We start from the raw sequence: 22,294 nt of genomic DNA, 5'->3' as shown, positions 1-22,294 counted from the left end.
GAGTAGCTGTTAGGAGGCAGGTGTTGGAGTTGGGCTAAGTCTCTCACTCCCTTTCCCAACCTCTTGGGAGTCACGTTTTTGCCTTCTTTATTCTTAAGGTTGCAAAACCTCCTGAACATGTGGAATCCCAATGCTGGTAGGCTATCTGAAGCAGTGTTTACACAGGTGAAGATCATCTGAAAGCCAGGGCAGGGGCTCGGGGGGCCGAGGTGGTTGGGCCTAGGAAGCCTGAGAGTATGGGGCAAACTGGTTGAATAGGTTGGGCCACAGAGAGGAAGCAACATGTAGGGGTTCATGTTGGGAAAAAGACTGAGGAACACTGTGTACAGAAATATCTCCTGCCAGCCTACTTCAGATGGGGTCCCACAACTAGAAGTTCTCTGTTGTTCCGCCACTTCTCCCCTTAGCAGAAAAAGCAAAGTCCTTAGCTGATGGCTGACAGTTGCCGTCATCCAGTTCGTTGTCTCCCTCCCTCCCCAGCCCTTCCACGGGTTTCCTTTTCTCTCTTACTCAGTTTATCTCCCTTGGATGCTCTATTCCCCTTTTTACTTTTCTTTCTTTTCCCTTTTCGGTGCTCAGGGATCACTCTTGGTGGATTCGGGGGACCATATGGGATGTTGGGGATTGAATCCGGGGTCTGCCGTATACAAGGCATACGTCCTATCCATTGCACTAGCGCTCTGGCCTCCTTTGCACCTTTCTATTTTCCTTTAAGTCGTAAGTGAGAAGTGAGAAGCAGAATTCCCTACTTCTTGTGGTGTTGCTTGTTGTCAGAAACTCTTGGGCCGTTCTCGTCTTAATTTATTTTGTACTTCTTCCACCAGGACAAACTCCGTATCCCCCCAACGTTGGATACCCGCCTAACGCTCCTATCCCGCCACCTGTCAATCCTGCCTTTCCTCCCCGCCCCTATCCAGTCCCGCCAGGAGCTCCTCAGGGAAATCCAGTCTTCCCGCCAGGTATGCCCCCTCAACCTGTGCCACAACCAGCGTATCCAGGTGGCCAGCCTCTTGGTCCCTGCCTCCCTCCATACCCCCATCTGCTCCTGGCATGCTCCTGTGAATCCGTTGGCCTCCGGCATGGTAGTACCAGGAATGGTGATGGACAAGAAGATGCGGAAGAAATGAAGAAAGCTCATAAAAAGATGCACAAACAGCACAAGCATGGCAAGGTCAGTGCCCCCTGGGGCCCGGGTAGAGAGGATACCCCCTCCAGGTGGGCCGTGGGGGAGGAGAGGGATTCAGGGTCAGAGAGCAGGAGGCAGTGATCGTGTTCCTCTGGCAGATGGTTTGTCTGGACCCCACTGAGAAGATCTGATCATCTTGAAAAGAAATATTCAGTTCATTGGGTTTTCTGTCCATAAGTGGCTAGGCGGCGCCTTGGAGGGATGTCAGAATAAGGTGCCTTTCTCTGCCTTTCCGTATCCCAGAACTTTTGCTGTCCGGCTTCGCCTCCCCTACCCCACAAGAATATTTAGCAGGTTGGACGTATTCACTGGTAATGGTCCAATTCAGTCAACAGTCAGTTGACGCAACAGTCTTTTTTGCTTTTGGGGGCCACACCTGGCTTGTGTTGAAGGCTTATTCCTGACTCAGTGATCACTCCAGGCTTGGAGAACCATATGGGATGCCAGGGATTGAACACAGGGCAGCTGCAAACAATGCAGGCTCCTGACTCGCTGTGCTCTCTTTCTGTGTTTTGAGGTCACATTTGGTGATTCTTCTGACTATGCTTAGAGATCGCTCCAGAAGTGTTCAGGGAACCATGTAATGCCAGGGGTCAAACCTGAGGCTCCTACATACATGCACAGCATGCACTCACTCCTTGAGCCATCTCTGGCCCAACCAAACAATCATATAATAGTGAAGAGTAACATGGCCCTAATTACTGGAGTTCTTTTCTCTCCTTAATATTCTCAGGTGTTGTATAAATTATAATGCTGGGGCCAGAGGGATAGAACAGCAGGTAAAATGCTTGCCCTTGCATATAGCCAACCTGGGGCCCGTCCTCAGCACCCCGTGTGGTTCCCTTTGGGCTTTGAGCTCTAGTTCCTGGTTCTGGATCTTTGCCAGAGGTTTGAAGTGGCAGAGCGGTGAGAGCTGAATGGGGTGGAAATCACCCTGGAGAGACTCAAATATGTTTTGTTGTTGCTTGTATTGGGGGTACACCCAGCCTTGTGCTCAGAAATTATGTAGTTGGGCTGGAGCAATAGCACAGCGGGTAGGGTGTTTGCCTTGCATGCTCTGAACTGAGTTCGATTCCCTGAGCACCTCCAGGGGTGATTCCTGAGTGCAGAGTCAGGAGTAACCCAAAAAAAAGCAAAAAAAAAAAAAAAAAAGAAATTATGTAGTTGCCAGGGGTTGAACCCAGGCCTCCCACATGCAAAACACTCACACCAACCCACTGAGTTATCTCTAAAGCCTCAAGTATTTTTTTTGTGTGTGTGGGGGGTCACACCTGGCGATGCACAGGGGCTACTCCTGGCTCTGCACTCAGGAATTACTCCTGGCGGTGCTTGGGGGACCCTATGGGATGCTGGGAATCAAACCCAGGTCGGCCGCGTGCAAGGCAAACGCCCTACCCGCTGTGATATTGCTCCAGCTCCTCAAGTATGTTTTTGTTGTGGTGGTGGTGTTTGGTGTTAGTGGGACAGACCTGGTGGTTCTTGGGGGCTGCTCCTGGCTCTCTGCTTAGTTGTCACTCCTGATGGGGATAGGGAGACCATGTGGGGTTTTTTTGTTTGTTTTGGGAGTGGCCACACTCAGCAATGTTCAGGGTTTACTCCTGGTCCTGTACACAGGAATGACTCCTGGCAGCGCTCGGGGAACCAGATGGAGGTGCTGGGGATCGAACCAGGGTCAGTCACTTGCATTGCCAGTGCCCTACCCACGTACTATCACTCCAGCCCCTCAAGGGTTACTTCTGTTGATGATGCTCAATGGACCACATGAGGGCCGGAGTGATAGCACAGCGGGGAGCGCGTTTACCTTGCATGTGGTCGACCTGGGTTTGATTCCAGCATCCTATATGGTTCCCCTAGCACCGCCAGGAGTAATTCCTGAGTGCATGAGCCAGGAGTAACCCCTGAGCATCACTGGGTGTGACCCAAAAAGAAAAAAAATTTAAAAAATCAATGGACCACATGTAGTGTTGGGGGTCCAACCCAGGTTGGCCACATGCAAGACCTCTGTACTGTCTTACCCCTGTACTATCTCTCCTGCCTCCTTTTGTTTGTTTTTTGATTGTTGTTTTGGGACCACACCTGCTCTGTGCTCAGGAGATACCCCTGGGGGACCATATGTGGTGCTCAGGATCGAACCGGGGTTGGCTGCATGCCAGACAAGTGCCTCAATCCCTGTGCTAGCTTTTTGGCCCAGAGCTATGTTTAACCGAAAATCCCAGATGAGAATACCAAGTAAATAACCTGGACTTGAGCTTTGCTATCCTCCTTCCCCTTATTTTCTCCCTCTTAGGGCATAGGAAGAAGTAGAGACAGATGCAATTGCTGCTTCTGTTCACTTTCCCTCAGTCTATGGCTTCTAGAAACTTTCCTCGGAGCTACCCAGTAAACACGATCAGGAAGCAGCTATATCCTAGCACTGTCTTATGTCTGTGCCTATAATTTATTCCTCACCTAGGCATTGGCTCAGATGTCGTATGTTGAATTCCATGCAATAAATTACTGTATCATTATAAATTACTGTCATCCCTTGGCTCATCGATTTGCTCGAGTGGGCACCAGTAACATCTCCATTTTGAGTCTTGTTGTTACTGTTTTTGGCATATTGAATTACTCCACGGTAGCTTGCCAGGCCCTGCTGTGCGGGTGAGATACTCTCGGTACTTGCCGGGCTCTCCAAGAGAGGGACAGAGGAATCGAACCCGGGTCAGCCTCATGCAAGGCAAATGCCCTACCCGCTGTGCTATTGCTCCAGCCCCGCAATAAATTACAATGAATTTTTTTTTTTTTTTAAATTTTGGGCCACTGTGAGTGTTGCTGAGGAATGTTGGAGATTGAACCCAGGTTGGCCATGTGCAAGGCAGACGCTGTACCGTCTGTCCTGCCTTTGCAGCCCTAATGAATTAGAATGATAGACTCTAGTGTTCCTCAGCCAGGAGCCATATGGTCCGTGAGCCCCCAGGATATTGCAAGAGGTTTATAGCATAAATGGGGGACCGTGGCCTGAGATTATGGTACACACTGATCGGGGGTGGCGAGGATGGGAAAGATTTAAGGTCGGAAGGGGGGCACAGTGGGAATAAGGTTGAGGAATAGTGGTTTAATTCTTCCTGTCTGCGTGCTTCACGGCTGAAGCCAACCGTGGCTTTTGCGTTGTGATGAGTGGCTGGATGCTCCTGACTCTTGGGGGAGCCTGAGGTTTGGGGTGCAGGAATAGGGCACTGCAGGCCCACGAGGCGATCGAAGGTCTTTTGGATCTGATGCTATTTCCTCTCCCTTCCCCTGCAGCATTCCTCCTCCTCCTCCTCCAGCAGCGACTCTGACTGAATGCAGGGCCTGGACCCTCCCAGCAAGCCTCAGATGCCACCTTGTTCCCGGGGAAATGAGCCTCTGTGTCCCCTCCTCCGCTCCCACCCTTCCAGCTACCGCTCGGGCCTGACTGGGGGGAAAACGGGAAGAGAGTTGTCGTCGGCTCCCTGAGGCCACTTGTCACTGCACGGGTAGAACTTCTCACTGCTGTGTTTAGCAGGAGAACTGTCTTTCTTTTCTCTGAAGATGGTGGGACTTTCGAACTCAATGCTCACAACAACTCTAAGATCTGCAAAATGTGATTTTTAAAATTGCTTTCATAATCCTTGCGCTAGGGAAGGTGCTGTGGGGAGGTTGTGTGTTGGCAAGCCTGCTGGGAAATGAAATCTGTCTGGTGGTGAACTTTGCCGTCTCCGACCCCAGGCCCCACTCCCGAACTAGTCTGTTGTCGCGGGTCCTCTCTAATTCCCCAACACTCGGTGCCAATAAAGCTGCTTCTCTTGGAATCTGATCACTTGTGTCATTACCCGGCTTGGTCCAGCATATTTGACTACTTTTGCTTCTGAAACCCCTTTAAATGAATCAAGATGGAGCTGGAGCGCTGATACAGCAAGGGAGGGTGCTTTGCCTGGCACGTGGCTGACCTGGGCACCCGGTATGATCCCCTGAGATCCCACCAGGAATGATCCTGAGTGCAGAGCCAGGAGTAACCCTTGAGTATAGCTTGGGGGTGGTTCAAAAACAATACAAAAAATAAATTGGGTTTAATTTTTTGCTTTGTTTTTGGGCCACACCCCGTGAATTTTTTTTTTCTTTTTGGGTCACACCCGGCGATGCTCAGGGGTTACTCCTGGTTCTGTGCTCATGAATTACTTCTGGCGGTGCTCGGGGGACCATATGGGATGCTGGGGATCGAACCTGGGTTCGCCACATGCAAGGTAAACATCCTGCCCGCTGTGCTATCCCTCTGTCCAGAGTCAGTCCATTGTATAGTGAAGGACTAAGGTCAGGGATGTAGCACTTGCCTTGCATGTGTCAGACCCTGGGGTGTGATTTCAAAAAAACAAAACAATACCAAACAAAAACCACCACTCAGACATTCAAAATTATGGCAATAACTCAGTACATCAGGAAGGCAATATACTGTCCCTGTTTCCTCCCTCCCTCCATCCCTCCCTCCCTCCCTTCCTTCCTTCTTACCCTCCCTCCCTCCTTCCTCCTTTCCTTCCTTCCTTCCTTTCTTCCTTCCTTCCTCCCTCCCTCCCTTCCTCCATCCCTTCCTCCCTCCCTTTCTCCCTCCCTCTCCTTCTCCTCCTCCCTCTCCCTCTCTCTCCCTCCCCCCCGTCTCTCTGTCTCTCTCTGTCTCTCTGTCTCTCTCTCTCTTCTCTCTCAGGTGTTTGGGCCACACCTGGTGATGCTCAGGGATTACTCCTGGCTCTGCACTCAGCGATCACCCCTGGCAGTGCTGAGGGGACCATATGGGCTGCTGGGACTCTAGCCTAGGTCTGCCATACACAAGGCAGTCACCTTACCTCCTGTGCTATTTCTCTGGCTCCTCCCTCCCTCTCTTCCTCCCTTCCTTCCTTATAACAGTTTACATTATTTATTTTTAGGCATACGATAGGGCTCCTTGTCAGTGGCCATGGTGAGAGGGCACAGATGACGGGGCCGGAGGAGGAGTCGAGGAGGGAACGTCTTTGTCTGAGCTTCGTCAAGGGCAGGCAGATGGCGTCCGTGACTCCTGCTGCGGCCCCGGCCTCCCTACCGACTCCCATGTGACAGTCCAGTGGGGCTTGCCCTGCAAGGAAGCAAGGGGACAGTCTTTCAACGGTCCTTTCCCCAGCCCCTGAGAACTCCCCTCGACAATCACCATCTAATAATGGTCTTCTGAGAAATCCCTGCATTGTGGGGATAAAGTGTATTTTCCTTTTCTATATTGGACTTTAATATAAATCACATTGAATCTGTATATATTGCTTTCCATTGGGGAGAGCCTGGCAAGCTCCCCATGGCGTATTCATATGCCAAAACCAGTAACAATGCTGGGTCTCATTCCCCTGACCCTGAAAGAGCCTCCAATGCGGCACCGTTGGGAAGGACGAGTAAAGAGATGCTGCTAACATCTCAGGGCTAGGATGGATGGAGACATTACTGAGCCCGCTCAAGAACATCGGCGATCATTGGGATGATGGTGATGATGATGAGGGGTACAACTTTACAAAGTACCAGTATCCCTCTCCCGCAGTTGGCCACACCCTTTCCCCTTTCAGTTTTCTCTCCCTGGTCCCCTCTGGCATCTGCTGCTCTGCTGAATCCAGGGGTTGGTTTCTAATGGTTTTGTCTGTTCTTGTTTTTGCTTCTCTGTAACTCACCTATGAGTGGAGGTTATCCAGTATTTTGTCCCTGGGTTCCTTCCTTCCTCCCTCCCTCCCTCCCTCCCTCCCTCCCTCCCTCCCTCCCTCCCTCCCTCCCTCCCTCCCTCCCTTCCTTCCTTCCTTCCTTCCTTCCTTCCTTCCTTCCTTCCTTCCTTCCTTCCTTCCTTCCTTCCTTCCTTCCTTCCTTCCTTCCTTCCTTCCGTCCTTCCTCCCTCCCTCCCTCCCTCCCTCCCTCCCTCCCTCCCTCCCTTCCTTCCTTCCTTCCTTCCTTCCTCCCTCCCTCCCTCCCTCCCTCCCTCCCTTCCTTCCTTCCTTCCTTTCTTTCTTTTTTGAGTGGGTTTGGGCCTACTTCTGACTCAGTGCCCGCCAATTGCTCCTGGTGGCACAGGGGGATCACTCAGGGAGTGAACTTTGAACCTGGTTGTACTGAGTGTAAAGCATGAGCTTAGCTTGTTGAGCTCGTTCTAGCCACTTCTGCCACTTTTATTTGGTCTTGGGCCATCCCTACTTGTGCTCAAAGGCCACTCTCAGTGTACTGTGCTAGTGGGTCATTCCTAGCAGTGCTTGGGGGACCATGTAGGTTTTGGGGATCAAACCCAGGCTACCCATATGCAAAGCCTGCACACCAACCCTTTGAGTTTTCTCACCCACTGTGTGGAATGAATCTTCATTGGTTTGTTTTCAATGAGTAGATACTGGTCTTTAGCATAGCTTTCTTTCTTTCTTTCTTTCTTTCTTTCTTTCTTTCTTTCTTTCTTTCTTTCTTTCTTTCTTTCTTTCTTTCTTTCTTTCTTTCTTTCTTTCTTTCTTTCTTTCTTTCTTTCTCTCTTTCTTTCTCTCTCTCTTTCTTTTTTTCTTTATATTTTCTTTTTTTGCTTTTTGGGTCACATCTGGCATTGCCCAGGAGTTACTCCTGGCTCTGCACTCAGGAATTACTCCTGGCGGTGCTCAGGGGACCATATGGGATGCTGGGAATCGAACCTGGGTCGGCCGCGTGCAAAGCAAACGCCCTCCTAGCTGTGCTATCGCTCCAGCCCCAGCATAGGTTTCTTGTTTTTGGCTTCCCAGCAGTGTGGGGTGGGGGGACCCTGACAGTATAAGTCTGATGGCTCCATGCTGGGGCCGTGGAGGGCAGGGACATGCTGTGCAGGAGATCCTATCCGGGAGTCCCACACGTGGCTCCCACCATTAAGCTACCTCCATGGCCCTTAGCATGGTTTTTATTTTTATATCTACTTGCACGTGACTGACCCGGGTAGGGCATTCTCCTTGCACGTCACTGACCTGGGTTTGATTCCTCTGTCCCTCTCCGAGAGCCCGGCAAGCTACCAAGAGAGTATCCCGCCCACACAGCAGAGCCTGGCAAGCTCCCCGTGACGTATTCAATATGCCAAAAACAGTAACAAGTCTCACAATGGAGACATTACTGGTGCCCACTCGAGCAAATTGATGAGCAACGGATGACAGTGACAGTGGCAGAAGTTCTCAATCCTTACTACTCATTACCAGTGCAAATAATTTGGGTTTTATTCCAAACCCATTGAATAAGATGTGGTTTTGTGTTTTGGGGCCACACCCAGTTGCACTCAGGGCTTCCTTTTGGCTCTGCAGTCAGGCATCAGTCCTGACAGTGCTCAGGGAACCGTCCGTGGTACTGGGGATCAAATTCAGGCCCAGCTTATGCAAGTGCTTACCTTCTAGACCCGCTCTCTGACTCCTGAATAAGACCCAGGTCACACCCGGCGAGGCACAGGGGTTATTCCTGGCTCATGCACTCAGGAATCGCTCCTGGCGGTGCTATGGTCCCCCGAGCACTGCCGGGAGTAATTCCTGAGTACAGAGCCAGGAGTCCAGGAGTAACCCTTGAGCATTGCCAGGTGTGACCCTTATCCCCCCAAAAAATTTTTGAAGTCTGGGGCTGGAGAGATAGCACAGCGAGTAGGGTGTTTGCCTTGCATGCGGTCGACCCGGGTTCGATTCCCAGTGTCCCATATGTGGGATGTTGGGAATTTTTTTTTCAATTTTAGGGTATACTTGGCAGTGCTGTGGGCTTACTTCTGGCTCTATAGAACCTGCTGTACTATGACTCCGGCCCTATTTATTTTATTTTATTATTTTATTTATTTTTATTTTTTTGCTTTTTGGGTCATACCTGGCGATGCACAGGAGTTACTCCTGGACTTCTGGCTCTGTACTCAGGAGTTACTCCTGGCTCTGCACTCAGGAATTACTCCTTGCGGTGCTCAGGGGACCATATGGGATGCTGGGAATTGAACCTGGGTCAGCCGTGTGCAAGGCAGACGCCCTCCCCGCTGTGCTATCACTCTGGCCCCTCAGTATTTTTTTTTTTTTAGTGTAGGAGTACTGCTATTTATTCAGCCATTGATTAAGTTGATTGAACTGGGCATGAACTCCACATTACTTTTTTTTTTTTTCTTTTTGGGTCATACCCAGCGAGGCTCAGGGGTTACTTCTGGTTCTGTACTCAGGAATCACTCCTGGCGGTGCTTGGGGGACGAACCTGGGTCGGCCACGTGCAAGGCAAATGCCCTACCTGCTGTGCTATCACTCCAGCCCTCCATATTATTTTTTTAAAAAAATTTTAATTGGATATCTGTGAGACAGACCATTAAAAAGCTGTTCATAATTGGGTTTCAGTCATACAATGATCCAATACCCATCTCCACCAGTGTACATTTCCCGCCACCAGTGTCCCCTATCTCCCCACCATTATCCCCAGCCCCTTACCCCCTACCCCCAGCCTTCCTCTATGGAGGCACTTTCCTTCTTGCTCTCTCTCCCCTTTCCTTTTTATGCATTATGATTTGCAATACAGGTGTTAAGAGGTCATGGTCTTTGTTCAGGGATTCAGTATTTTTATTGGGATGATAGGGCTGCAGTACCTTTTCAATTGGGTGGCAGCTTTGGGGTGTGGATGTGACTGCCGAGGCTTCTGGAAGTACAGGGAGGTGGGGGTAGGTAGCCCATCCTGACCCCGAGATAGCCTGAAGATTTCAGTCACAAAACCCGCATACCAGAATTTTTAGCAGATATCTTGGTGAGGTCCATCCTGACACAGTAGAGTCAGGCCGGGGGTATGGTGGTGACCAAATCAGTATTTTAAGGAAATTGTGGGTGACTGTACTACCAAGCTAGACTTGAGGGCCACTGGATTAATGATGCCATGCATGCCGTACACATCAGGTTCTCATCTATTGAGTGGAGGAATAAAGACACGTTACAGAACATGTAACGCATAAATATGCTGTAAATGGCAGAAGGATACAGAACTAGAAATACCTATTAGTTGGTTTTCTTAAAAATGATTTTTATGGGTTTGGCTGGAGTGATGGTACAGCAGATAGGGCGTTTTCCCTGCATGTAGCTGACCTGTGTTCAATCTCCAGCATCCCATATGGTCCCCCAAGTACCACCAGGAGTAATTCCTGAGAACAAAGCCAGGAGCACCCCCTGAACACTGCCAGGTGTGAACCCACCTGCAAAAAAAAAATTGTTGGGGCTGGAGCAATAGCACAGTGGGTAGGACATTTGCCTTGCACATGCTGACCTGGGTTTGATTCCCAGCATCTCATATGGTCCCCCGAGCACCGCCAGGAGTAATTCCTGAGTGCATGAGCCAGGAGTAACCCCTGTACATTACTGGGTGTGACCCCCAAAAAAGCAAATAAAAAATAAAAGAAAAATGAAAGAATGGAACTACAAGGTGGGTAGTAGAAAGGAGTTGGGAGAGTCATGTTTATTTTTATGTGTTTTGAGGCCATACCTGGCATGTGCAGGGATCACTACTGGATCTCTACTCAGGAATTACTCCTGGAGGTGCTCAGGGGGCCCATCAGAGGTAATGGGGATAGAGCCTTGATCAGCCACATGCAAGGCAAACGCCCTCCCCACTATACTATGGCTCCAGCCCTAGCTGCGTTTATTATAAAGCTCAATGGTATGTTTGGAATACACAGATACCCTCGTGATAGGTTCATATCCTGGGAGGTTGTTTATTGAAGAAATACTGTATCCTGGGTCAGGGAGATGATATAGCAGGTAGGGCACTTGCCTTGCACACCGTTTAACCGGGTTTAATACCCGGCACCCCATATCATCAGGACTAAGCCCTGAGCACTGCTGGATGTGTCCCCAAAATTTTCTTGGGGGAGGGTGCTGAGCCTTGTACATGGCTGGCCCAGATTTGATCCCTGTGGTTCCTTATGGTCCCCCAATCCTGCCAGGAGTGATCGCTGAGCTCAGAGCCAGGTTACTAAGCCTTGAGGACCACCAGGTGTAGCGTCCACTGCCAAATATTTTATTTGACAATTCAAAACCAAGGTCTGCTCTACTTATGACCTGGATTTGCAAACCGTTCTTATTTTTCCCCCTTCTGATTATTTTCATTTATTTGTTTTCTTTTTCTTTTTGATAAAGAGATAGGAGATATGGGGGCAGGGTATCATGAGATTGTGAGGTTAAAAAAAAGAAACACGGGGGGCTGGAGTGAAGTGGGTAGAGTATTTGCCTTGCATGCGCCGACCCGGGTTTGATTCCCAGGATCCCATATGGTCCCCCAAGCACCGCCAGGAGTAATTCCTGAGCATCGCTGGGTGTGACCCAAAAAGAAAAAACAAAACAAAACAAAAAACACGGGTTGATGAGAGAGTCCAATGGGTAGGGCATTTGCCTTCCACATGCCAAATTGGGTTTGATCCCAGCACTCATCTGGTCCCACTAGTCCACCGGGAGTAATATTTGAGCACAGAGCTAGGACTCAGTTGTGAGTACCACTGAATGTGGTCCATGTTGGATATTGACCCTAAGTGTTTTAGCCTTCATCAGTGAGTCGCCCCTTTTCCTCCCCGCTTACAGTGTCCTTGCAAGCCCCCCTAATCCCCCGAGTTCATCTTTAACCTTTCCTTTGTGCTTTACCTCTCATTGTCACAATTCCCCAAGTCAGGGTTGGTCACTTACAAGTCAAAACTTTCTGGTAACTCTGGACTTTGTATTTGTAATGAACAACATGCTTTTCTATTTCCCCTATAGCCTTTTCATATGTTACTATGGAGCAGTGTTCTTTGCTTAAACACAAAAAGACTGTTAATGCTATGGGATATGATTGACTATTCGTAGCATGTTAATGCTATTGGGAGCTGATTGACTCTGAAATATATCTACTCCTGGGCATCTGTCATCTTAACTTGACTCAGGCTTTGGTTGCCATAATTCCTAACATCTCAAAAAGGGAAGTCCCACTGTGGGACTGGGATGAACCCGGGGCGAGTGGCAAAGGTACCCTAGCATTGAAATGGGACAGTTTAGAGAGCATAAAAGCATGGTCTTGGTGCAAGCTCCTATGACTTAAGAGACGGGACCCCAGGGGAGGACTTAGTCTGGGATTTACTGTTAAAAGCCTTGCTTGGCCTCAGAGTCCAGAGACCTAAGTTTTGGAACCTATCCTATTAACTGTGTTTATCCAAGTATTAATGCAGGTATTAATAAGAAGTAAACTTAATTGTTTAATCTGAACAGGTAAAGGGAAAGAGAAAAGCAATATAGATGTCCCTGGGAGACAGAGTGTCTCCTTGAGTTAATCCCTCCAAAAGAATTGCCTCTGCCGAAATGCTTTACCTCTGTAAATGATCAATCACACCTACGTACAGTCCTATACTTCAAACCCCTTCAGATGTTCCATAAGTGTGCTAGCAGCTCGGCATTAAATGGGCTATTTTGACCGTCTGTCTGTGATCTCCAGTCTCTTTGTCTCTCTGCTGGGGAGGCCTGGGAGGTGGTTCTTGATCACCAAACACACACATTGCACACCCATGCTTTGAACTCACAGCCCAGAAAACAAAACAAAACAAAACAAAAAACAAAATAGAAACATATTTTATTGGAGAGATAGCCAGGAGCATACTTTGCATGAAGACTCAGGTTGGATTCCCTTCACCACATGGTCCCCAGAGTACTGTTAAAAGTGATTCCTGGGGCTGGAGCGATAGCACAGCGGGTAGGGCGTTTGCCTTGCACGCGGCCGACCCGGGTTCAATTCCCAGCATCCCATATGGTCCCCTCAGCACCGCCAGGAGTAATTCCTGAGTGTAGAGCCAGGAGTAACTCCTGTGCATTGCCAGGTGTGACCCAAAAAGCAAAAAAAAAAAAAAAAAAAAAAGTGATTCCCATAGGACCACTATGGCTAGGGCGCTTATCTTGCACTCAGCCTTCCCAGGATTGATCCCTGGCACTCCATATGGTCCCCTGAACCCTGCCAGGAGTGCTCCCTGAGCACACAGCCAGGAGTAAGGCCTGACCATCACTGAGAGTGGCTCCAAAACTAAAAAGTTAAGAGTGATTTCTGAGTGCCAAGCTGGGAGTAGTTCCTGAGCACTGCTGGGTATGGCTCCCAAAGCAGGAGGAAAAAGAAAGAGGGAAAAAAAAACAACAACAAAACAGATACCAAGCACACCAGAAATAGAGACAATAAGAGGAGGCAAGAAGGGGGGAAACAGGGGACCGGAGCAATAGTACAGTGGGTGGAGTGTTTGCCTTGCATGCGGCCAACCTGGGTTCGATCACCGGCATCCCATATAGTCCTCCAAGCACCACCAGGAGTAGTCCCTGGGTGCAGAGCCAAGAGTAACTCCTGACCATTGCCGAGTGTGACCCAAAAAGAAAAAAAGGGGGGAAACAAAGAGAAATAAAGATTTTAGGGAGAAGATATGCCAGCCTCACACACGTGAGGTCTGTTCTCTCTCACTAAACCATATCCTCAGCCTCTTAATTTTTAAATTTATTTTGTTTTTTGCCCATACCTGGTGGTGGGGACTGGAGTGATAGCACAGAGGGTAGGGGATTTGTGGGGTGGTAATTTAGGCCATGCCTGGTGGTGGTCAGGGGCTAATCCTGGCTCTATGCTCAGGAGTGATCCCGGATGTGCCAGGGGACCATTACTGCTGCAAGTGATTTGAACCATATTCAGAGAGGATGCAAATCAAGAGCTGTATCCCCTGTTTTCTCTGGCACAACTAACACATTCTGGGGCGGGGGAGGGGGCACGGGATTTTGGGCCACCCAGGAGTGCTCAGGGATTACTCCTGACTCTGACTCAGGAATTATTCCTTGCAGAGCTTGGGAAACCATATGGGATGCTGGGGATTGAAGCCAGGTTAGGCTGTCAGGGCTCAGGGGACCATATGGGGTGCTGGGGATTAAACCCAGGTCAGCTACGTGCAAGGCAAATGTCCTACTCACTTTTATCTTATTGCTCCACTTCCTCTCCCCTACACCCTGCATAGTCAGGTCCTTTTAATTAAACAATTAATTTTTTTTTTAACCCAGTGCTCTGGGTACCATATGGGATGTTGGGGACTGATGCTGGGGATTGAACCAGGGGTGTGTGCGAGCAAGGCAAGATCAAGAGCTCTACTTGCTATGCTATTGCCTTGGCCCTGATCATATCCCTTCATTTCTACTTCACATTGTTCTTAAATCCCTCCTCCACTCCTCTCCCTGCCCCTCCCCCCACATATACATTATATCAGATGGAACACTCTCTTTCACACCTAACATTTCCCCATTAAATCATCTGCCTTGGAGCTGATTCTTTCTTTCTTTCTTTCTTTCTTTCTTTCTTTCTTTCTTTCTTTCTTTCTTTCTTTCTTTCTTTCTTTCTTTCTTTCTTTCTTTCTTTCTTTCTTTCTTTCTTTCTTTCTTTCTTTCTTTCTTTCTTTCTTTCTTTCTTTCTTTCTTTCTTTCTTTCTCTCTTTCTTCACACCCAGTGATGCTCAGGGGTTACTCCTGTCTCTACACTCAGGAATTACAACTAGCACAGTGCCTGGGGAACCATATGGGGTGCGGGGATTGAACCAAACTTGGCCACATGCAAGGCAAATGCCCTACCCTCTGTGCTATCGCTTCAGTCCTGGAGCTGATTTCTTATCTGTGTATGCATATAGCATTGCTTTAAAAGCAAAGTTATTTAGGGCAGAGAAATAGCTCAAAGAGCTGAGTGCACATTTTGCATTCAGGAAACTAGGGAGTGACCCCAGAACTGAATTGGGGAGACTGGAGCAATAATACAGCGGGTAGGGCATTTGCCTTGCATGTGGCCGACCCGGGTTCTATTCCCAGCATCCCATATGGTGCCCTGAGCACCGCCAGGAGTAATTCCTGAGTGCAAAGCAGGAGTAACTCCTTTGCATCGCCAGGTGTGACCCAAAAAGCAAAAACAACAACAACAACAAAAAAAAACCACCTCAGTTGGTGTGGTCATACAACCACCTCCTTAAATAAAACATAGAATCAAACAGCAACTTATTTACTCTTATTAGAAGTTTTAATTTTTAATTGTGGGGCTGGAGTGGTAGCACAGCAGGTAGGGCGTTTGCCTTGCACGCTGCCGACCCGGGTTCGATTCCCAGCATCCCATATGGTCTCCTGAGCACCGTCAAGGGTGATTCCTGAGTGTTAAGCCAGGAGTAACCCCTGTGCATTGCCGGGTGTGACCCAAAAAAAAAAAAGAAGTTTTAATTGTTTCCAGCATTGCTATGCACTTAACTGTTGCAGTAAACTTTTGGTACACACACACACACACACACACACACACACACACACACACACACATCTCAGAGGTCAAAAGTTGGATACCAATATTTGGCTCTTAGACTTTGGGGGAGAAAGTAACATGCAGAGGTATTCAGGGGCGTTCCTGGCTCAGAGTCACTCCTGGCTCTCAGGGGATCAGATGGTGCGGGACTGAACCCCGGGCCTCCTCTCGAAAGCGTGCACTCCAGCCTGTTGAGCTATCTCTCTGACTCCCTCCGTATTTTATTTTTGACACACCCAGTGGTGCTCAGGACCCATTCCTGCTTTTGTGTTCATGGATGACTCCTTATGGGTTTGGGGGACCATCTGGGGTACCTGGAATCAAACTCGAGTCGGCCATGTACAAGGTTAAGCACCGTCTATCTCTCCAGCCCCTGGTCCCCAACAGTGTTTTATTTTTTATCTATTTATTTTTTGCTTTTCGGGTCACACCTGGTGATGCACAGGTGTTATTCCTGGCTCTGCACTTAGGAATTACCCCTGGCGGTGCTCAGGGGACCCTATGGGATGCTGGGAATCGAACCCGGGTCGGCCACGTGCAAGGAAAACGCCCTCCCCGCTGTGCTATTGCTCCAGCCCCACCCAACAGTGTTTTAATTGTTTATGTTTTGGGGGTGCCAGGCCCAGTGGTACTCAGGGCTTATTCCTGGCTTTGCACTCAGGGATCACTCCTGGCAGGGCTCGACCACATGAAGCGCAGGGCTAACGCAGCCGCATGCAAGGCATGTGCCTACCCGCTGTTCTAACACTTCGGCCTCTAGCTCCAAGTTCTGGGCCAGCCTCGAATAGGGTTTAATAATAATCCTTCTTTGCTCATTCAACTTTCTTCTTATTTTGTTTTATTTCCTGCCAGAGGTCTTTTTACTGTTGGTGGTCTTGCGGTCACACGCAGTGGTGTTCAAAGACTACTCTGGGTTTGGTGCTCTGAGGGGGCACCCCCGCTGGTGCTGACGTGACCATGTGGTGCTGAGGCTGGAAACTGCAAAGCAAGCATCCCAGGGGTGATCCCTGAGCAGATCGGGGTAAGCCCTAAGCACAGTAGCATGTGGTCCCCAAATCAAACCACCACCAACGGAATCCAAAAACAAACCAATCTAGGGCTGGAGCGATAGTACAGCGGGTCGGGTGTTTGCCTTGCACGCGGCCAACCCAGGTTCGATTCCCAGCATCCCATATGGTCCCCTGAGCACTGCCAGGGGTAGTTTCTGAGTGCAGAGCCAGGAGTGACCCCTGTGCATTGCCGAGTGTGACCCAAAAAGCAAAGCAATATATATATATATATATATATATATATATATATATATATATATATATATATATGTATCCAAATGCCAAAGAGAGTACGGGATTTTTTTGTTTGTTTTCTTGGCCACACCTGGCAGTATTAGAATTTGCTCCTGGATCTGTGCAGGAGTCACTTCTGGCAGGGCTTGGGAACCATATGAAGTGCTAAGGATTGAACCTGGGTCAGCCTTGCTTAAGGCAGGTGAGAGTACAGGTGTTCAAGTGTTTGCCTTGCCCGCACAGTCTTGTTCCAACCCCTGCATCTCCTGGATCCCAGGCACCTTTGGCAGTGGCCACTGAGCACCTTTGGGAGCAATGCCAGGTGTGACTCAAGTTCCCACCCCTTCCAATTTTTAATTTACTTTTCTCTCCTTCAACTTCTCTTTCACATTGCCTTTTTGAGATTAGACTAGTTTTGTTTTTTTTTTTTTTCTTTTTGGGTCACACCCGGCGATGCACAGGGGTCACTCCTGGCTCATGCACTCAGGAATTACTCCTGGTGGTGCTCGGGGGACCCTATGGGATTCTGGGAAACGAACCCAGGTCAGCTGAGTGCAAGGCAAATGCCCTACCCGCTGTGCTATCGCTCCAATCCCCGGACGAGTTTTCTTTTAATGTAATTTTGTTTTGTTTTGGGGTCACACTTGGCAATGCTCAGGGGTTACTTCTGGCTCTGCACTTAGGAATTACTCCTGGTGGTACTTGGGGAACTATATGGGATGCTGGGAATCAAACACTGGTCAGCTATATGCAAGACAAGTGCCCTATCCTCTGTACTATTGCTCCGATCCCTAGTGTAATTTTTTTTAATAGACCAAATTTTAGGGTCAGAATAATAGTACAATGGATGTGATAGCTGCCTTGTATATGGCCAACCTGGGTTTGATACCTGGAATCCCTTAAGGTCCTTGAGCCCTGTCATGAGTGATTCCTGAGTATAGAGCAAACAGTAACTCCTGAGTATTGCTGAGTATGGCCCCCAATTTTTTTTTTTTTTTTTGCTTTTTGGGTCACACCCAGCGATGCACAGGGGTTACCCCTGGCTCTGCACTTAGGAATCATTCCTGGCTGTGCTTGGGGGACGATATGGAATGCTGGGATTCGAACCTGGGTTGGCCGTGTGCAAGGCAAACACCCTCCCGACTGTGCTATTGCTCCAGCCCCTGGCCCAAAATTTTTAAAAGTGTAAATTTTACATATTTATTGGTTTTTGTGTCACACTCAGCAATATTCAGGCTTACTCATGACACGAGGTTAGGGAAGAATATGCAGTGCTGGAATTTGATTTTTTTTCGTTTTTTTTTTTTTTTTTGCTAGTGCTGGAATTTGAACCCAGGTCAGTCACATGCAAGACAAGTGCCCTGCCAGCTATTTGCTCTGGCCTAAATGTAAAGATTTTTGTTTGTTTTTGGGCCATGCCCCACAGTGCTCAGCGGTAGTTCCTGGCTTTGCACTGAGGAACTGCAAGCACCTACCAGCTAAACTATCTCTCCAGCACCCCAAATGTAATGTTTTTAGCTTCACAGTTTATCTTAAAAATTATCTGTAAATTTCAAATTAATTCTAAGGGCTTGATTAAGTATGTCACTTATTTATTTAAATGTTTTTCTTGGTCAGACCCAGGAGTGCTTATGGTTTACTCCTACGCTGAGGGATCACTCTGATGGGGATCAGGGGATCATATGGGGTGCGAGAGATCAAAACCAGGTCAGCCACAAGGCCAGTACCCTAGCTGCTATACTATCACTCTAGCCCCAAAATGATCCTTTTAACAAGCATATTTTTTTAAACTTTATGTACTGATTCTAGTTCATCCAAGAGCACATAAATGTCAGTGTTTCCCTACTACTAGTGATATGATGTTTGATTATCTGGTAAAGTGGTAGCCATCAATTTCTCCATTTTCAATAGTCAGAGTTTTGTGTATAATTTGCAAGCAATCTGTATGTTGAAATGTGCACCACATTAATATCGTATTTCCTAACAACAACCTTTTACTTCAAATTTTAATGATATGGGACACTTGCCAGAATTTCATCATTTGGAGCTACAGCATGATTTGAGAGAGACAGAGAGAGAGAGAGAAAGAGAGAGAGAGAGAGAGAGAGAGAGAGAAGGAGGGAGAGAGGGAGAGAGGGAGGGAGAGAAGGAGAGAAGGAGAAGGAGAGAGGAAGGGGGAGAGATGGAGAGGGAGAGAGGGAGAGAGAGAGGAAGAGAGGTGGAGAGAGGAAGAGAGAGGGGGAGAGTGAGAAAGAGAGAGTGAGAGAGAGGAAAAGAGAGAGGGAGAGGGAGAGAGGGAGAGATGAGGGAGAGGGAGAGAGAGGAAGAGGGAGAGGGAGAGGAAGGAAGGGGGAGAGAGAGGGGGAGAGAGGAAGGGGGAGAGAGAGAGAGGGAGAGGGAGAGAGAGAGAGAGACAGGCAATGCTCAGGGGTTACTCCTGGTCCTGTACTCAGGGATCACTCCTGGTGGTGCTTGGGGGGACCAATATAGGATGCCAGGGATTGAATCGGGTTGCCCACGTGCAAGGCAAGCACCTTTTCCACTGTGCTATCTCTCCGGCCCAAAGAATGATGGTTTTCTAACTTATTTCTTCTATATTTATTAGCTAGAACTCACAGGGATTTTCTCTAATAAGGATAAACGCTTAATTCTTTCCATCTCATTACCAATTCTCAGAGTAAGGAGTTAGTGTAAAAGTTTTCTCCAGTGTGGAAAATTAATTAGCTTTTTTTTTTTTAATATCACGACAGACTTCTTCTCATCCATGCCTTTTCCTTGTTTTCTTTATTCATAGCGAAGACCTACTTTCTCCTCGTTTACGCCTGGCTTTCCCAATCTAGCCCGCTAGGGGCCACTAGTCTTCTCCCTGCCCCGACGCTGCCGCTCTCTCATACACTTTCCCTCTACCACCGGCTGTTATCTCGCTGGTGCTGACGCGATCCACGGAGCCGCTCTAGGCTCTAGGGAGGCCGTCTGCGTTGCGTGGGGAAGGTTTGGACGACGCAGTCGCCTCGCCGGCCCCCGGGGCGGTTAGCGCTTCCGGGGTCGGAGGGTGCGCGGGGTTGAAAGCGGGCCGCTCCGCCCCGTACCCCTCCCAGACCAGCAGAGGCAGCAGCCGGAGCAGCCGCAGCCTGCGCCCTCTCCCGCCCGCCCGCCCTCCGCCCGCCCGCCCGCCCTCCGCCGCCCTCCACCCGCCCCGGGGTCTCTTTCCCCCTTCCTCCTCCACCCCCCCCTTCCTCCTCCGCCCGCCCGCGGGGCCCCCCTCGCCTTCCCGCCCGCCCCTATTGTTCCGCCCCCGGCCTCCCGCCCTTCCCCTTCCCGCCCGCTCCCCTTTTCCCCCTCAGTCGCCTCGCGCCTGCAGGTAAGCTTCAAAATTCTCCTCCGCCCCCGGTCACCGCTCTCTCGACTCTCGAGCCATCTTTCTTAGCGGGCTTCGGTTCTCGTCCCGAGCCCCGGCCTCGCGTAGTCCCGCGCCAGCGCCTACCCCCTCATGCCGCCCGGCCGGCCATTCACGCGAGGCCGCGGCTCCGGCGCGGCCTACTAGGCCTCGCGCGCGGCCTGCCCCCCCTCCCCCCCGCCTTCTCCCGGTGGCGGCTGCGCAGGAGTCAAGGAGGGCGCGCGCGCGGTAGGGGGGGGAGCGGTGGATTTGTTGGTTGAGGCGGGTGGGGGGGAGGCGATGGCCGACTTGCTGGCCGAGCGGGTGAGCGCGGCTCCCCGCGGGGGTCAGGCGCTGGCGCAGCCACACGAGGAGGCGCTACTCGTCCGGCCCCTCCCCCTGGATCGCAGCGCCCCCCCCCGACCGAACCGTTTATTTTTTTTCCCCCCTCTTTTCTAGTGGAGAGATTGGCCGGGGTGGGGGGGGGGGCTCTTTTTTTTTTTTTCTTTTTTAAGTGGAAAATGCTTGGATGACCAAGGGGAAGTCGGGGGTGGGAGGGGGGCTGCGGAGTTTCAAGAGAGGGTAGACGGGTTCCCAGTTCCCGAGTTATTCAGGACCTTCTCTCCGGGTAACGAATTTTGAAATTACAAAATGCCTGCCGATAGAGACCCAGAGCGAGCTATTTATAGCAGAAGGGGTAATGGACTGGAGGATTAACAGCTGGATTGCTGAGATTGGGTACACGTATATTGACCTAGTCAAGTAGCGAAATGCCCGGGGTTTCTTGAATGGTTGGGAGTTCGGAGTGCGTCTTGCCTCAAAACTGGCATGAAATAGGTTTTCACGTTTCCCTTTCGAATTTGAATTACTGTGGTCTTCGTCAAGTGCTTCTCTATTACATTTGAGTGGGAATAAGGACTGCCAATTTTTTTTGCCATCTTAACTGAAAAAAGTCATTTTTACAGACCCTCGACCCCCTGTTCCCTCCTTAGCGTCTCCCCGCCCCCCCCCCATGCATGAAGTGGTGAATTCTGGGATTTTGCCAGCAGTTAATTATATCATGAAAACGGGATGAAGTGCTTTGGGGATGCCAGGCCAGTCTTTTTAAATAAAACACTGGAGGTAGTCACAGACTACTTGCCATGTACAAGAACGGTCTGGAGACCATTTAAGCACTTTTTGGGTGTTTAGGGTATAGATTTTATTTGGAAACAAAGATGAGTACTTTTTGTAAAAGGGGAAAATTAGATGTAGGAGGGAGATCATTCATGTTGGTTTTGGGTACTGAAATTTTTACTGAAGAAAGTTAAGTTGGGGGAGACCCTTTAAGCTTACTGTTAGGTCATGAGGAAGGGGAGGTATTGTGAGTGAAGGTATAGCCAATACCAATTTTTTTTTCATAACCAATTCTAAAGCAGAAATACAATGAGCCTAATATCAGTGGGAAGAAAGGCTTGTTGTCTATGTTTAAAACAACCACACAATAAATTTTAGCAATACCAGTTTTGATTGCTTTCTCAAGCTTTAATAGGAATAAATGCTGTGTGACAGGAAGATTAATAATAACACAGATGTAAGGAAAGATTTTGAATGTTGGTTTGGGAGAGGAATAGAGGAAGGGACACAGACTCGAGTTAGTCATTTCCAAAAGGGAATATGGAGCAGCAGCCTGTGTGGACGTCATTTCAGATCCTCTTTTCAATGAGCTAACTGAAGTATTCAAAAAATTGGCGCCACCACTGTTTGAAATTTTAATGTGATACACATCCAGTTTCTTTATCTAGACACTGTTACCAGTAAGAAAATGTTCTTGCCAGTGTTCAACATGAACTACCTAATTGTCCTCACTGTAATTGGTTAGAGGTTTGCTTCATGATTTCCAGGTGCTTATCCTGGTGAAGTCTTTTCTGCTGAAGGACAACCAGTGCACGTTCAGCAGTTCCCTTAGAACCATTGCCAGTTGGAATAATCTTTCTCTTTCTGAGAGTCAGCGGAAACCCTACCATTTATTAGAATAGACTGCAAAATTGCCTTCCAGACTATGTGACAACCTGATCTGGAAATGGTGGTTAATGCAGTTGTCCTGGAAATATTGAAGTATGCCAGCTGATAGGTTGCCATTTAAGAAAATACTTTCTCTGATTTTGGTCATGTTTGTATTTC

General features: G+C 49.0%; 1 protein-coding gene across 1 annotated transcript in view; it reads left to right on the top strand.

Moving 5' to 3' along the window:
- PRR13 (proline rich 13) overlaps positions 1 to 5,000 on the top strand; it is a 6,855-nt gene extending 1,855 nt beyond the window's left edge. Inside the window, 6 exon segments of the mRNA XM_055129571.1 lie at positions 99 to 136; positions 825 to 1,016; positions 1,019 to 1,051; positions 1,054 to 1,119; positions 1,122 to 1,171; positions 4,469 to 5,000. Coding sequence (XP_054985546.1) covers positions 118 to 136; positions 825 to 1,016; positions 1,019 to 1,051; positions 1,054 to 1,119; positions 1,122 to 1,171; positions 4,469 to 4,507 — 399 coding nt within the window. The 5' untranslated portion in view covers positions 99 to 117 and the 3' untranslated portion in view covers positions 4,508 to 5,000.
- The last annotated feature ends 17,294 nt before the right edge of the window (positions 5,001 to 22,294 follow it).

The sequence above is a fragment of the Sorex araneus genome, chromosome 2, assembly GCF_027595985.1.
Source record: "Sorex araneus isolate mSorAra2 chromosome 2, mSorAra2.pri, whole genome shotgun sequence".
NCBI classification, from domain to species: Eukaryota; Metazoa; Chordata; class Mammalia; order Eulipotyphla; family Soricidae; genus Sorex; species Sorex araneus.
The sequence above is the reverse complement of the archived record's forward strand: the minus strand, read 5'-3'. Positions and strand labels throughout refer to the sequence as shown.